This window comes from Mustela nigripes, chromosome 1 (assembly GCF_022355385.1).
Source record: "Mustela nigripes isolate SB6536 chromosome 1, MUSNIG.SB6536, whole genome shotgun sequence".
Taxonomy (NCBI): domain Eukaryota; kingdom Metazoa; phylum Chordata; class Mammalia; order Carnivora; family Mustelidae; genus Mustela; species Mustela nigripes.
Window position 1 is genome coordinate 84,401,982 of NC_081557.1, and position 16,560 is coordinate 84,418,541.

A 16,560-nucleotide genomic window follows, 5' to 3' on the forward strand; every position below is an offset into this window, starting at 1 on the left:
ATTTCACTCAACATAATCTCTTCCAGTCCTGTCCATGTTGCTACAAAAGTTGGGTATTCATCCTTTCTGATGGAGGCACAATACTCCATAGTATATATGGACCACGTCTTCCTTATCCATTCATCTGTTAAAGGGCATCTTGGTTCTTTACACAGTTTGGTGACTGTGGCCATTGCTGCTATGAACATTGAGTACAGATGGTCCTTCTTTTCACTACAGCGGTATCTTTGGGGTAAATACCCAGTAGTGCAATTTCTTTTTCTTGCCTAATTTCTCTGGTTAGGACTTTTAGTATATCTTGAGCAAGAGTGATGAGAGTGGGCACAAAACTTTTAATTTTTCACTGTACTTATAATGTTAGCTGGGAGCTTGTCATGTATGGTTTTTATTATGTTGAGGTATGCTCTTTCTCTAACCACTTTGTTGATGATATTTTTCTCATGAAATTCTGTTGCCACATGCTTTTTCTGTATCTATTGAGATGATCATATGATTTTAATCTTTAATTTTAATAATGTGGTATATAAGATTTATTGATATGCAAGTGTTGAGCCATCCTTGTATCTAAGACATAAATTACATTTGGTTATATGATTAGTCCTTTCAACGTGCTGTTGAATTTAGTTTGCTAATATTTTGTTGAGAATTTTTATATTCACCAGGGATATTGGTTTTCATTTCTATTAGTGTTTTTATCTGGTTTTAGTATTAGGGTAATGTTGCTCTTGTAAAATGAATTTGGAAATGTTCCTTCCTTTTTAATTTTTTGAAAGAGTTTGAGGATTGACATTAATTCTTTTTTAAATGATTGATAGAGAGGTGCCTGGGTGGCTCAGTGGGTTAAAGCCTCTGCCTTGGGCTTAGCTCATGATCCCAGGGTCCTGGGATTGAGCCCCACATCAGGCTCTCTGCTAGGCTGGGGGCCTCCTTTCCACTCTCTCTCTGCCTACTTGTGATCTCTGTCTATCAAATAAATAAATAAAATCCTTTTAAAAAATGAATGTTTGATAGAATTTGCTGGTGATGCCATCTGATCCTGGGGCTTCTGTGTTTCAAGGATTTTGATTACTGACTTATTACTATTATTTACTCATTATTAATCTACTCAGATTTTATATTTCTTCCTGATTCAGACTTGGTAGGTTGTACGTTTCTAGAAATTGATCCATTTCTCCTAGGTTCACCAATTAGTTGACATACAATTGTTCTTAGTAGTCTTTTTTATAATTCTTTTTATTTTTGTACCAGTGTAGTGTCTCCTCTTTCATTTCTGATTTTATTATTTGAATCTTCTCTCTCTCTCTCTTTTTTTTTTTTTTAGTCCAGCTAATGGTTTGTCAATTTGTTTATGTTTTTGAAAAACCAGCTCTTAGTTCTGGTGAGTTTAAAATTGTTTTTCTTGTCTGTTTCATTTCTTTCTATTCTGGTTTTTGCTATTTCCTTGCTTCTGCTGATTGTCAGCTTATTAATTTTTCTTTTGATTTCTTCTTTGAGCCCTTTGTTGTTCTGGAATGTGTTAATTTCCATCTGTTTGTAGATTTTTCAATTTCATCTTGTTACTGATTTCTGGTTTCATACCATTGTATGTTATGAACATACTTGGTATGAATTTCATGAACTTAGTATGAACTTAGTATGAAGTTTATACTTAGTATGATTTCAGTCTCCTTAAATTTGCTAAGACTTGTTTTATGTCCTGTCATATGGTCTATCCTGGGGAATGTTACATGCGCACTTGAGAAGAATTGATTCTCTTTCTGTTGGATAGAATGTTCTATAAATGTCTATTAGGTTGATTTCATCTATGTATGGTTTAAGTTTTATTGTTTACTTGTTGATTTTCTGTCTGGATGATCTATTCAATGCAGAAAGTGGAGCATTAAAGTCCCATGCTACTATTGTATCATTGTCTATTTCTCCTTTGTTAGTATTTGCTTAATACATTTAGGTGCTCCAATGTTAGGATTGTATGTATTTACAATTATTATATCTTCTTGATGAACTGACTCCTTTATCATTATGTATTGACCTTCTTTGACTTTTATTACTGTTTTTGGCTTAAAGTCTGTTTTGTATAATCTAGGTATAGCTACCCTGCTTTCTTTTGGTTTCCACTTCTATGCAATATCTTTTTCCATGCCTTTGCTTTGAACCTATGTGTGTCCTTAAAACTGAAATGAGTCTCGGGGCACCTGGCTGGCTGAGTGGGTTAAAGCCTCTGCCTTCAGCTCAGGTCATGATCTCTGGGTCCTGGAATCAAGCTCCCAGCTCTGCATCGGGTTCTCTGCTTAGCAGGGAGCCTGCTTCCATACCCCACCCCACCCCCACCTCCTGCCTCTCTGCCTACTTGTGATCTCTGTCTGTCAAAAAAAAAAATAAAATCTTCAAAAAAAAAAAAAAAAAACCCAAACTGGTGGCATCGCGTTACCTGATTTCAAGCTTTGCTACAAAGCTGTGATCACCAAGACAGCATGGTACTGGCATAAAAACAGACACATAGACCAGTGGAACAGAGTAGAGAGCCCAGATATGGACCCTCAATTCTATGGTCAAATAATCTTTGACAAAACAGGAAAAAATATACAGTGGAAAAAAGACAGTCTCTTCAATAAATGGTGCTGGGAAAACTGGACAGCTATATGTAGAAGAATGAAACTTGACCATTCTCTTACACCATACACAAAGATAAACTTGAAATGGATAAAAGACCTCAATGTGAGACAGGAATCCATCAGAATCTTAGAGGAGAACATAGGCAGTAACCTCTTTGGTATCAGCCACAGCAACTTCTTTCAAGATATGTCTCCAAAGGCTAAGGAAACAAAAGCGAAAATGAACTTTTGGGACTTCATCAAGACCAAAAGCTTCTGCACAGCAAAGGAAACAGTCAGCAAAACAAAGAGGCAACCCACGGAATGGGAGAAGATATTTGCAAATGACAGTACAGACAAAAGGTTGATATCCAGGATCTATAAAGAACTCCTCAAACTCAACACACACAAAACAAATAATCATATCAAAACATGGGCAGAAGATATGAACAGACACTTCTCCAATGAAGACATATAAATGGCTATCAAACACATGAAAAAATGTTTATCATCACTAGCCAGCAGGGAGATTCAAATTAAAACCACATTGAGATACCTCCTTATACCAGTTAGAATGGCCAAAATTAGCAAGACAGGAAACATGTGTTGGAGAGGATGTGGAGAAAGGGGAACCCTCTTACACTGTTGGTGGGAATGCACGTTGGTGCAGCCTCTTTGGAGAACAGTGTGGAGATTCCTCAAGAAATTAAAAGTAGAGCTTCCCTATGACCCTGCAATTGCACTACTGGATATTTATCCCATAGATACAGATGTAGTGAAAAGAAGGGCCATCTGTACCCCAATGTTTACAGCAGCAATGGCCACGGTCGCCAAACTGTGGAAAGAACCAAGATGCCCTTCAACGGATGAATGGATAAGGAAGATGTGGTCCATATACACTATGGAGTATTATGCCTCCATCAGAAAGGATGAATATCCAACTTTTGTAGCAACATGGACGGGACTGGAAGAGATTATGCTGAGTGAAAGAAGTCAAGCAGAGAGAGTCAATTATCATATGGTTTCATTTATAACATGGAGGACATGGGGAGATGGAGAGGAGAATGGAGCTGAGGGAAATTGGAAGGGGAGGTGAACCATGAGAGACTATGGACTCTGAAAAACAATCTAAGGGTTATGAAGGGGCGGGGGTTGGGAGGTTGGGGGAACCAGGTGGTGGGTATTGGGGAGGGCACGTATTGCGTGGAGCACTGGGTGTGGTGCAAAAACAATGAATACTGTTATGCTGAAAAGAAATTTTTCAAAAATTAAAAAAAAAACTGCTATGAGTCTCTTATAGACAGCATATAATTGGGTCTTGTTTTATCCATTCAGCTAGTCTGTGTCTTTTGACTGGGGAATTCAATTCATTTACATTTAGGGTTGTTATTGATATGTAAGGATTACGATGCTACTATTACTAGTATTATTAATAGTAAAACAATTACTACTCTTGTTTTCTGGTTGTTTTGTGTTTATATTATTTCTTTTTCCCTCTGTCTTTGCCTTTATTTGTAAATTGGTAATTTTCCTTGGTCGTTTGCTTTGTTTCCCCTTTCTTTAGCTTTTGTGTTTCTACTATAGGTTTTCGCTTTGTGCTTGAGTCTTACTGGTTACAGTAATTGTAGTTGCATTATTTTTGCACATAAGTCTGATTGCTGAGATCAAGTGTCAAGTAGATTAAACAGTCCAGTTTAAGCTGATAGCAGGTTACCTTTGATTTCTCTATGAAAGCCCCACCCTTTTACTCCCTCTTTTTTATTTAGTTGTTATTATTTACCTTTTTTATGTTGTGTACTTATTAAATTATAGTAGTTACAGTTATATGAATGCTTTTCCCTTTGCCCTTTGTACTACAGTTAAGTGGTTAAAATACCATCCTATTAGAGTTTTCTAAGTGTGATTGTATATCAACCTATAGCAGCGTGTTGTGTGTTTTTGTACGTTTTCATGCCATTGATGCCATTAGCCAAAGATGCCATTAGCATCTTCTCATTTCCACTTGAATAGCTTCTTTCAGCATTTCTTACAAGGCAGGTCTAGTGGTGATGAAGTCCCTCAGCTTTTTGTAAGAATTATTTTTATGTTCTGGATACAAGTTCTATGGAAGATGAATATCTTCTCTAAGTCTTTATCTTGCCTTTTTATTCTCTTAGAGATGCATTTTGATGAACAGGCATCGTTAATTTTTTTATTTTTTAAAGATTTTGTTTATTTATTTGACAGAGACACAGCGAGAGAGGGAACACAACCAAGGGGAGTGGGAGTGGGAGAAGCAAGCTTTCTGCTGAGCAGGGAGCCCAGTGTAGGACTCAGTCCCAGGGTCCTGGGATCGTGACCTGAGCAGAAGGCAGTTGCTTAATGGCTAAGCCTCCCAGGCACCCCGGACATCATTAATTTTAATGTGGTCTAATTTATCACTTTTAAAAAAAGGTTTTGCTTTTTAGGTTATGTTTAAGTAAGTAACCTTTGCCTCTTCCAAAGTTATAAATGCATATTACGCTTTCTTCTAGTTTTATTGTGTAAATTTCATATTCAATTTATAATCCAGTTTGAATTTGTTCTTTGTGCATGTTATAAGATAGAGGTAATGAATAGAAAAATTTAACTGTGTAGAGGACCCAGATTAGTATTAGTGCTAATAGAAATGCAATGTACTATGAAAGGAGCATCTCAAATTAGTTGAAACAAATGAACTTTTTCTTTTTAAGATTTTATTTATTTATTTGACAGAGAGACTGTGAGCACAAGTAGGCAAAGGGGCAGGCAGAGAGAGAGGGAGAAGCAGGCTCTCCACTGGGCAGGGAGCCTGATCCCAAGACCCTGGGATCATGACCTGAGCCAAAGGCAACTGCTTACCTGACTGAGCCTCCCAGGTGCCCCCAAAATACGAACTTTTAAATAAACATTGTTGAGTTAATTGAATAGCTATATGGAAATACATTAAATTGGATCAATTTCTTACAAGGATAAATTCCAAACAGAGAATTTGAGTGTTAATTTAAATGTAAGTATTAGGAGGAAACATGCATGAATTATTTTCTAACTGGGACATATAAAACAGCTGAATTCCATCAATTATCAGGAACGTGCAAGGTATCCTTTACAACCACTAGAATAGCTAAAATTTAAATGACTGATAATAATTGGTGATGGGAGGTATGTGGAACTTTCATATAGTGCTGGTAGAATTATATATTTGTATCACCACTTTCACAAGCTATTTGGCAATTTCTTTCAAAATTATGTATATGCCTATATGGCTACCCTATGACTTATAAATTTTACTTTATTTATATACTTAAGAGAAATGAGTGTATGTCCACCAAAATTCTTATCACAAGGATGTCTGTAGTAGCTTTATTTACAATAGTCGAAACCTCAAAACAACTTCATGTCCATCAACACAAGAATTGATTTAATAAATTACTATGTATGTATACAAATTATTATGTATGTATACAATTATTATGTGTGTATACGTATATGTATGTATATATATTATGTATGTATACAAATTATGTATACATTTGTATGTATACAAATTCTGTATGTATGTATGTATACAAATTATTATGTATGTATATGTATTATGTATGTATATGTATGTATATACATATACATAATATGTATACATACATATTATGTATACATAATACAAATATTATGTATGTATGCAAAAAAAGAAGAAACTCTTGATGTAAACAAAAACATGCATTAATCTTAAAAAAGATCTGGCGAGTGATAGAAACCTGTGTATGCTTTCATTTGTTCAAGTTCATAAATTCAAGAACAGGTAAAATTATACTATGGTGATAGAAGAACAGTAACTCTGAGAGTGAGTGGTTACCTGAAGAAACTTGCTGAGTTAATGGAAATGTCCTGTGTTTTATCTGGGATGGTGGTTATATAGGTTTATATAGTTCTCAAATCACAGCAAACTGTATACTTAGCATATGTTTATTTTATTATATATGAATTATACTTCAATTAAGAAGGTAAAGTAATTAGGGGTCCTGGGTGGTTGATTTGGTTAAGCATCCAACTCTTGATTTCAGCTCAGGTCATGATCTTAGAGTTTTGAGATGGAGTCCCACATTGGACTCTGTGCTGGGTGTGGAGCCTGCTTAAGATTCTCTCTCCCTCTGCCCCTCCTCCCTCTCTAAAAAAAAGAAGATAAAGTAATTATTTTTCAACTCATAATGAATATTGCATCTAGTTAATAATAATCAATGGAGGCTAAAACTGTCGGATAAAAGATTGAAGGGGAGCTTTATATTGTATAAAATAAATCTGAGAACAAAAATATTTATGTGATCAATCTTCACATCATGAAAGCTAGGATAAACCCATACCTTCAGATATTTCCAATAGAATTGGGTCAGATTACCCCTTCTAAACTTCCACTTCTATTTTATTACGGTAATATTGATTATGAATTTTGAAATAAAATTAGCTAATGGATTTTGGAAGAATCTCATAAAAAATAATTGTTGATGGGGTGCCTGTGGCTCAGTCATTAAGCGTCTCCTTTAACTCAGGTCATGATCCCAGAGTCCTGGGATCAAACCACATGTCAGGCTCCCTGCTCAGCGGGGAACCTGCTTCCCCCTCTCCCTCTGCCACTTCTCCTACTTGTGCTCACTTGTTCTCTCTCTCTCTCTTTCTCTCTCTGTCAAATAAATTTTTAAAAAATCTTTAAAGGTATTTGAATACTGAAGGGTCCCATAAAAAGAAATATCTTTTTCATAATATCTTCAAGGAAAACACATGGTATAGTAAACTTTTTTTATTTGGCAGGGAGTAGAAATTACCTTTCCTAATACACTCAAGAAAATAAATATGCAGCCAGAAAAAGCACAAAAGCATCATAAGTCCTGTAAACTAAACAGATGCACAAGGAAAATTTCATCAACCTTACTGGCCATTCAGTTACACACAGAAAACTTTTTGCTGACCAGTTACAGGCAGTAGAAATGAGACACAAAATCTGTTCTTGCTGTGATCTGTAACATACTGGGGCAAATAAGACAAACAGAGAAATGATTCATTGAGAGAGTCACAAAAAGTATTCATAAAATGATTTGAGTATTCAGCGAGGGAGAATTTGTATAGCAATTATGTGGGTAACTGGAGAGGTGACAGTGGAAGTAGATGGCAAAAGAGGAAAGAAATAGGGAAAGATTAGGAGAGGAAGGAGAAGAAGGGAGGGAGAGTTGTGATGTTTCTTGAGCGTACATCTTGACAGACCTACAAGTGGCCATGTGTGAGCTGTGACTATCACAGAGGCAGGAATTTCCTTATTTCCTGATTTGTACTGACATTGTAAATGGCTGCACTCTGCAAAGGCCAAGAAAATCATAACTGAGTTTGAAGTGAACACTGTCCACTTGGGAAAATATTTTGCCCACAGAGGAAAATCTCAGCTGTCCGCCATCCATTTTGCCGCTATTTCTGCTTAATTATAGTAAGCAACAAATGGGTACAACAAATATTTGTGAAGTTTCAGCTGAAGTGTTTCTAGTCTGCCTCAACTATTTTAAGCTAATCACAAGGTTTGGGAACAGTCATGTTTTAAATTTTGCTGTATGGAGACACTTGGGACAGGCTTCTTGGAGTATGGTAATGCCATTCCCTGTCATGGGAGAAATCTGTTGTTCTGGATCATTATCCTCTGACTAAGGTAGAAACCAAGCTGGAAGCATCAGGAAAGATGACACTGAAGGGAAGAGAGCTGCAGTACATCGAGGATGGATAAGGCAGGAAAGCAAGGGCGTATGGAGCACGAAAGGGGAGAAACATTGACATCATTCTAAAGTGAGACCTCTGGAGGGCGAATATTTTAGATTTTGAGGTTACAAAAATTTTGCTTGCAACACTTATGAATGTAAGTCCGATTGTTGAAATCAAAGGTCAAGTCTCTGCAGAATTTCTGACACACCATATATGATAACTGCAGAATGTTATCTGTAATAAGAAAGAACATAGTAAATAATGCAGTGGTCTACGTTCTGTAAAAACAGGTCAAACCTGGCACTAGTCCTGTCTGAAAATTTAATTAGGCATCAGGGTAGGTTAAGGGATGGCTTCACAGCTTCTACACACCAAAAGAGCAGAGGCAGGGAGACATAGAAATCACGGGCCCCCTTCATGGTTGTTTGCCTGAGGTCCCTAACAACCATCAATTCTCTGTAGCTGCTTCATTCCTATTCCAGGTAGAAGATTAGCAACTAGTGCTTTAGTATCTTCAGAGTTCAGATCTGTCAGGTTAGTTTTACTGGGAACAAAGAACCCCGATCTTCCTCCTATCACATCCTCCCCCGTCCACTTCTGTCTGCATGCACAGGGACCTGAGCTCAGGGGCATTCTGCTCTTCGGTTCCTCTCCTGGATTAGCCTGAGTTGAGATAGGAAATTGCTGACTCTCCTAAGAATGCCCAAGAATCTCACAGTACCTCCCCGGACCCCCTGACTCACCCTGGAAGATCTTTAAAGTCATGCATGACTCATACTTCTGAGCAACACAGAAACCAAAGCCTCTTCTACAGCGATCTGTCCGTGTGTGAAGGTGGCATGTCAGGCACTTCAGTGGTGTCGCTGCTGGAGAGTGGAGAGCTGCTGTGAGTGAGACCAGGGGACCATGGGAAGGACCTGGAATTATCTAGACCAGATTGTGGGAGCTGGGGGTGGGGCGCAGGGGGGTGGATGAGAGCTGGTGGTGGGGAAAAGAGCATGTAGTAAAGAGTTGGGAGCTCTTACCAACTTCATATCTAAGAGAAATGCCATTGTGAGAAGAAAAGGGGTCTTCTGGTCCCTATTTCAGCTCTTCTAACTGAGGTAACTTAGAGCAATGATTTTGCCTCCATGGGGTTGTTTTTTTCCAACTTTAAAATCGTTCTATTAATGATGGCATAGCCTACCTGACAGCACTGTAGGCAAGCAGGAGTATAATAATGAGGGTAAGTGCTTTAAAATATTTTACCCAAATTAAGAAAGGCACAGATTCCATGGAGCACTGGGTGTTATATGCAAACAATGAATCTTGGAACACTACATCAAAAACTAATGATGACTAAAATAACACAATAAAAATAAAGAAATAAAATATAAGATAAACTATTTTACCCAAGCTAGTGTTGCTAACATTTGCTGCTTAGATATTGTTAGGGAATATATTCTGTAATCCTCGAACTGAATCTGTGCAAAGTCTTCATGAATTATGACTAGTTAGTGACATGGTATGGTGGGTTGAGCTAATTGAAATACAGGTTAATAAAAGAAACAAGCAAAAAGCCCAAATGCAAAAGGAAAGTAGCCTTTATTGAGCATCTCATTTGGGCCATGTTCTCTCACTTTTTATCTGATTTAATCATTACAAAAGCTTTGTTAAGTATTTTCCCATTTCTCAGAGAAGCAATCAAAGGTACAGAGAATTTAAGACAGCAGCCAAAGCATTTAAAAAAAAAAATTCTGATTCTAGAGCATCCAGTATTTCCTTTCCTATAATCATTTGTTTTCATATAAAGTACCTGATAAGGGTATCAAAAGCCACTGGCACTAAAACAAACTACAGAATTATCCATTATACACCGACCAGCTCTGTCAGCAAATGGGATACAGATTTATGAATGAAAGGATATCCTCAGGAAAATCTTGCTAGGATTTTGAATTATGGGGAGTGGTAGAGACAGAATGGAGAAAGGGGCAGCCACAGAGGCTGGTCAGGAAGGTGCTCACAGAGCCCCTGGTGAGGAAGGACAGAATGTTGAGAAGGTCAGAAAAGATGGCCTGTAAGACAGAAGGAGCAATCTGAAGAATGTCTTTTCCTCCCTTATAAATGCCATCAAAGCTCAGCCCTCCATGGGTACCTACAGTACATGGAGATTTTCCAGGGCCTCCCTGTAGCCTGTCTCTGGAGTCCACTTCTCAGGTCTGTGACTCACCTACAATGAAGCAGAAAAGGAAGAAAACCATCAAGAAGTGTTTGTCCATCCTGAGCCAGAAGTCCCTTGCACAGGAAGAAGCCAGGAACCGCAAGAACGGCTCTTCAGGCTAGAGGGACAAAACCTGCATGATAGGGCAAGGATTATTCATGCCTAAAGGCAAGCAATCACCCAAGGCTTCCTCTTGAAGCTCGTTTATTTTCTCTGTACCCCATAGCAAGTATAATGATAATTAGTAAACGTGGGGGTTTACAGCAAGCTAACTTTTTTTTCTGGCTTATAAGTTGACTTTTTTTTAAAAGATTTTATTTATTTGACACAGAGAGAGAGAGAGATCACAAGTAGGTAGAGAGAGAGAGAGGGAAGAAGACTCTCTGCTGAGCAGGAACCCTGATGTGGGGCTCGATCCCAGGACCCTAAGATCATGACCTGAGCCGAAGGCAGAGGCTTAACCCACTGAGCCACCCAGACGCCCCTAAGTTGACTTTTTTTTAAAAATAAAATCCTTCTCCTAATAATTATTGGTGTAATTATGATGTTATCATTCCTATCCTAATTTTACAGAGGAGAAAACAGGCTTGGTGAGATCTAACATCTTACCCATGATTACATAGTGGGTGGAGGCCACACTTGACACCACTTTGACTCAATACCTCTTGGAGATTTTTCTTTTAAGATTTTATTTATTTATTTGAGAGAGCGAGAGAGAGAGAGAGAGAGAGAGACCACAGAGGGAAAGGAAGAGGGAGAAGAAGACTGACTGCTGAGCAGGGAGCCTGATGTGGGGCTCGATCCCAGGAACCCAGGATCATGACACTTGAGCCCAAGGCAGATGCTTAACAGACTAAGCCCCCCAGGTGCTCTGCCTCCTGGAGATTTATTCATACATTCAGCAAACATTTACTGGGAACTGTTGTGTGCCAGGCACAGTCCCATGTGTGAAAGTAGAACAATGTATAAGTCAGGAAAGTTCATGTAGCTCCTTACCCTTTGGGGAAGAAACAACAGAGTGAATGAGATAAAAAAAGGTATATAATCTATGATCAAGCTGGGCCTTCAACCTAGAACTTCTGATTCTCATCCCAGGACCCCTTCACCTTAGCAGAAATCTGTTCTTCGCAGTCAGAGACTGTTATTCTGTTGGGCTATGAAGTCCCCCTTAGCATTATCATACAACACGATCTTTACCAAGTTGTGAACCAGCTGGTTTTTCTATGATTTAGTGATGACTCTACAAGTTAACTTAGTAAAGGTTCACCACAGGTAAAGCGGCGGGAAACCATAGCCAGACTTGGCATTCTAGTGTTCCTAAACCTGCCTGTGAGCTGATAGCACCTTGGTTAGAAATATTAGGAATCTTCCATACAGAGCTAATTTAATGGCATGTTCTTTCTTGTAGGAACAATATGTTCATTAAAACATACCAAGGGGCACCTGGGTGGCTCAGTCATTAAGCATCTGCCTTCAGCTCATGTCATGATCCCAGGGTCCTGGGATCAAGCCCTGAATCGGGCTCCCTGCTCAGCAGGAAGCCTGCTTCTCCATCTCCCTCTCCCAATTGCTTCTGTTGACTCTCCCGCTGTGCCTCTCTGTGTCAAATAAATAAATAAAATCTTAAAAAAAAAATCAAGTCTGACATTTTTAGACATCAGGTGAAGACTGGATGACATAGGTCTTAGTACAAATGACACAGAATTTACAGTGCTCTTTTTCTATGACCACTCAATATGATTTGCCTAAGAAGAGGGCCAAAAGCCTTAAACAGGGAATTGGTTCCATAGAGAGCATCTTAGAAATCGGATGACATTTTTCAGGACTTTCCAAAGGCTTAGCAAGAAGGCAAAACCCTGAGCCTTCGGTGCTTGGGTTTACAAGGCTATCAGAGCGTTTTATTTGCCACCCAGTTTCTCTGCTTTATCTATTTAAAGAGAATGACTCTAAAATCATAGCCAAGGAAGCAAACTGCTGAGCAAGGAGCCTGATGTGGGGCTCAGTTTTCAGTGTCTACTCTTCTTCCTTGGCAGATGCTTTCTGAAAGGTCCCCTGAATATTGAGTCTCTTTTCTACTAGATTCTTTCCAGTTAGGATTGTGAAATTTTGCAATTCTGCCCAAACACTGGGATCCTCTGACTTTCTCCTCATCTCCCAGTACCTCATCCATCAGATTTTCTCTTGAAAACAATTTCTTTCTTCATTTAGCATGACATAGGAAAGAATAACTATTAGAACCCACTAGGAGCAGTGTGATACAATGGACAGAGGATTTCTCTAGGAGTCTGGAGACCTTTGGTGGATTACTGTATAATTCATGGCATCTTTAGCGAGCCATTTATCTGTGATGTTAGACTTCAACCATTCTTATGGTCCCACAACTTCAACATTCTAAGGTTTCATAATGTGAAACATGAGGATGGGTACTAAGTTCTGTTCTCCTGACCTAGCAGTTTGCGTGGCACATGATGATGTGCTGAACCATGACGGCTCAACAAAGGAGGGAATGAATGAAGGATAAACCTCACATGATACCACTCTCCCCTCTCCTACTGATACAGAGTCCCAAATTAAGGCACTCCATGACAAGACAGCCACCTGCTCAGCCTAGATGCCATTTGCCCTGCTCTGAGGAGGAGAAAGCAGAACATTGTGTCCTCATATTCATGGTCTCTCTTGGCTTCAGGGTGGGTAACTGAGATCTTGATGATACCACAGATGAGCAACCTCTTAACTTGTGCTTCTAAATTCTGCCCTTTGTTTTGGGACATGGACCTTGGCACAGAGTCAGAAGCTGGCTACTTTGTTCCTGGGCTCCTAAGCAGTGGCTTTCCAGAATGTGAGATAATGATTGTTTCAAAAATCTGGTGGAGAGGAGCCTGTTTGTGGGTCCCAGGGAAATCACCCTCACATATCCAGCTGCTGGTGGGAAAAGAGGTAAAGGAAAGAAGAACAAAACCAACATTTATCGAGTGCTTGCTGTGTGCTATACACGAGGCTAGCCACTTCTACTTAGATCATTTCACGGAGCCCTCACAACACCCTGGTGGTGCAGGGTCTGTCAAGAAGCCCAGATGTGGTTCGAGTATAGATCAATGTCACTAAAATTCTGACTTCATTCACAATATTGCTGATAATCTAATGCTATAGATGAAAAGTCCCAGTACCTAATGAAAATTTTCAAAAAAAAAAAAAAACTACTTTCAGAACAGTTTATGGACTGATTTTATACATGTGAGTAAGAGAATTTTGTTAGTACCTTACCTTCATTCCTGAACAAAATTTATTAATATGGGGTCTAGTGTCCTCTTAGTTTCACGGGTTCTATGAACCTTGATAGAAAATTTTAATATTTTTCATTAACCTCTTGTCAGGGAGCAAGAATTTCTGTCCCTTTTAAGGTCCTTTTGGCCCAACTAAGAATCAAGTTGACATAAAACATATAAACAGGAGAAAAATCAAATTTAATAGCATACATATGGGGAATACACTCAGACATTGAAATCCCAAAAACAGGCAGGCAAAATGAGGTATAAATGTCCACTCAAACTAAGGAGAAGGTCTGGGACTTCAGAGGAAAGGAGTGCAATTTACTGGAACATAAAAAATAAAGAGTAAATATTTGGTAAACAGAGGTTTGCTGGGCTACTCAGAAACAGTGGGGTATAGAGGGCTCGGTTCCTCCCCACCTACCATACCTAGTTCTTATCATACTGTAATTTTATCTACAGTGATAGCTCTCTTCCTGGAGCAGGTCATGCATCTAAATTCTTTTAGGCAGTTGAGGGGTAGGTAAAGAACTTTTCCTGAATCTGCTGGCTTGTAATTTATTGCTTTTCTAAGTTTAGATTTTATTTATTTTTTTGAGAGAGAGCAGAATTGGGGGGAGGAGCAGAAGGAGAGGGAGAAGCAGACTCCCCACTGAGCAGGGAGCCTGAGACAGGGCTCAATGATCCCAGAACCCTGAGATCATAACTTGAGCCAAAGACAGAAGTTAACTGAGCCACCCAGGAGCCACTGATGGATTGCTTTTTGACTCAAAATAATCTTCATGCCAAAGTATCCCATCTTGGGGTAGCCTGCTCTTGGATCCTACAGTCTAAAGGAGATTTATCATTTCCTTCTATATTTAATGTTGGCAACAAACTGCAAAATGTTAGCAGTATCCAAGGCTATTACTAATAGAAGTGAAAGAACAGCAATTAGATGTTTTCATTTGCATCTTTGAACTTACTAGAACGCAAAGCCCACAGTGGTGTGTGTGTGTGTGTGTGTGTGTGTGTGTGTGTGTGTAAATATTCCCATGAATGCAAGTGTGAAGCCAGATAAAATGAAAATGCATCTTACTTCTGTCTGTCCAGAAAATTAGGAATTTCTCCCAATAAGAAAGCTCAGTTTGAAAAACTTAGCATGGGGGCGTCTGGGTGGCTGAGTGGGTTAAATGTCTGCCTTTGGCTCAGGTCATGATCCCGGGGTCCTGGGATGGAGCCCCCCCTGGGGCTCTCTGCTCAGTGGGGAGCCTGCCTCTCTACCTACTTGTGATCTCTCAGTCAAACAAATAAATAAAATCTTTTTAAAAAGAAAAGAAAAGAAAAAGTTAGCATGTTTCTGGGGCACATGGGTGGCTCAGTAGGATGGGCATCTGCCTTTGGCTGGGGTCATTATCTCGGGGTCCTGGGTTCAAACCCTGCATCAGGCTCCCTGCCCAGTGGAGAGTCTGCTTTTCCCTCTCCCTCTGTCCCCCACCCCCATGCCTACTCTCTCTTTCCCCAATGAGTAAATTTAAAAATCTTAAAAAAAAAAAAAGAATTGGCACATTTCTAAATGGAGCTATGCCATTTTACAAAACCGTTTTCTTGGGGCTTCCATACATTTTCTTACCAGCTTGTTGGATGAAAAGAAGCTCCACTTATATTGGATAAACTTTAGTGAACCATGTTGGCACTGATTTGTGGACTGCAACAAAGGAAAAAAAAATCCATACTACATTTTCCTTCTCAAATAGGATACTTGATATTTCTTTAAAAATTTGAAGTAGTCATTGAGGAATTGGCACATTTGCCATACTCCTTCATTTTACAATGGATGAAACTAAAGGAACCTTTTTCAGTGTTGCCAGTTTCCCTTTTCCTTTTGGTTTTGCTTGCTCTGTGCGTGCTGAAACTGTCAAAGAATTCTTACATCATGAGTCTCTTTTGGCAATTGCAAAAATCAGTGACTTTTTGGCAATGGTAAAAAGGTGGTTTTATCATGCAGGACTTTTTTTTTTTAAAGATCTTATTTATTTATTTGACAGAGAGAAATCACAAGTAGGCAGAGAGGCAGGCAGAGAGAGAGAGGGGGAAGCAGGCTCCCTGCTGAGCAGAGAGCCCGATGCGGGGCTCGATCCCAGAACCCTGAGATCATGACCTGAGCCGAAGGCAAAGGCTTAACTCACTGAGCCACCCAGGGGCCCTATCATGCAGAACTTTGAAACAAAAGCTTCTCTTCCCTTTTCACAGATGGAACTCCTACAATGCTTGGTGACCATTTGGTTTTCCTACTTCTTTGAGAAATGAATCTCCTCACTGATTTTTAGGACAGACATGCACAACAGTCAACAGACTATTCAAACAACTCTGAAGGAAATTCTGTCATCTGCCAAAAGAGTCATCAACTTTATCCAAAGTAAGTTTCTAAATCATCACATTTAAAAAATATTTCTGTGAAGTCTGGGTGGCTCAGTGGGTTAGGCCTCTGCCTTTGGCTCAGGTCATAATCTCAGGGTCCTGGGATCAAGCCCAGCATTAGGCTGTCTTCCACCAAATAAACAAATAAAATCTTTCCAAAAATAAATTTTTTTTTTTGGAAAATAAGAAGATCTCCTTTATCACACAGAAGTTCTCTGGCTTTTGACAGGGCAAACTTTAGTACCTATTTTGATAAAGAAGTTTTATTTATTTGTTTATTTTTTCAAGAAAAAGCAAACCTACCCTGGAACATTTTGAAAAAGAGGACTTTATTCATGGTGTGGCTCATTCCAAAGATACTTAACCA

The 16,560-nt window shown here is 39.0% G+C and overlaps 1 protein-coding gene across 1 annotated transcript; it reads right to left on the minus strand.

The window, feature by feature from the left end:
• Positions 1-8,433: 8,433 nt before the first annotated feature.
• Positions 8,434-10,582, minus strand: PATE3 (prostate and testis expressed 3). Its single transcript, XM_059392138.1, has 3 exons — positions 10,534-10,582; positions 9,068-9,190; positions 8,434-8,558 (listed from the first exon to the last, which is right to left on the minus strand). Exons 1-3 carry the CDS (start codon positions 10,580-10,582, stop codon positions 8,434-8,436), a joined length of 297 nt encoding a protein of 98 aa, XP_059248121.1.
• Positions 10,583-16,560: the final 5,978 nt, after the last annotated feature.

Excerpts from the sequence above, each read along its gene's own strand:
- PATE3 (XM_059392138.1), bottom strand. The coding sequence starts at position 10,582 with ATGGACAAACACTTCTTGATGGTTTTCTTCCTTTTCTGCTTCATTGTA. Across the intron at positions 9,191-10,533 it reads CCTTTTCTGCTTCATTGTAG|CAGCGACACCACTGAAGTGC; the intron begins GTGAGTCACAGA and ends TCCACTCTCCAG. Across the intron at positions 8,559-9,067 it reads GACTTTAAAGATCTTCCAGG|ATAACATTCTGCAGTTATCA; the intron begins GTGAGTCAGGGG and ends TTCTTATTACAG.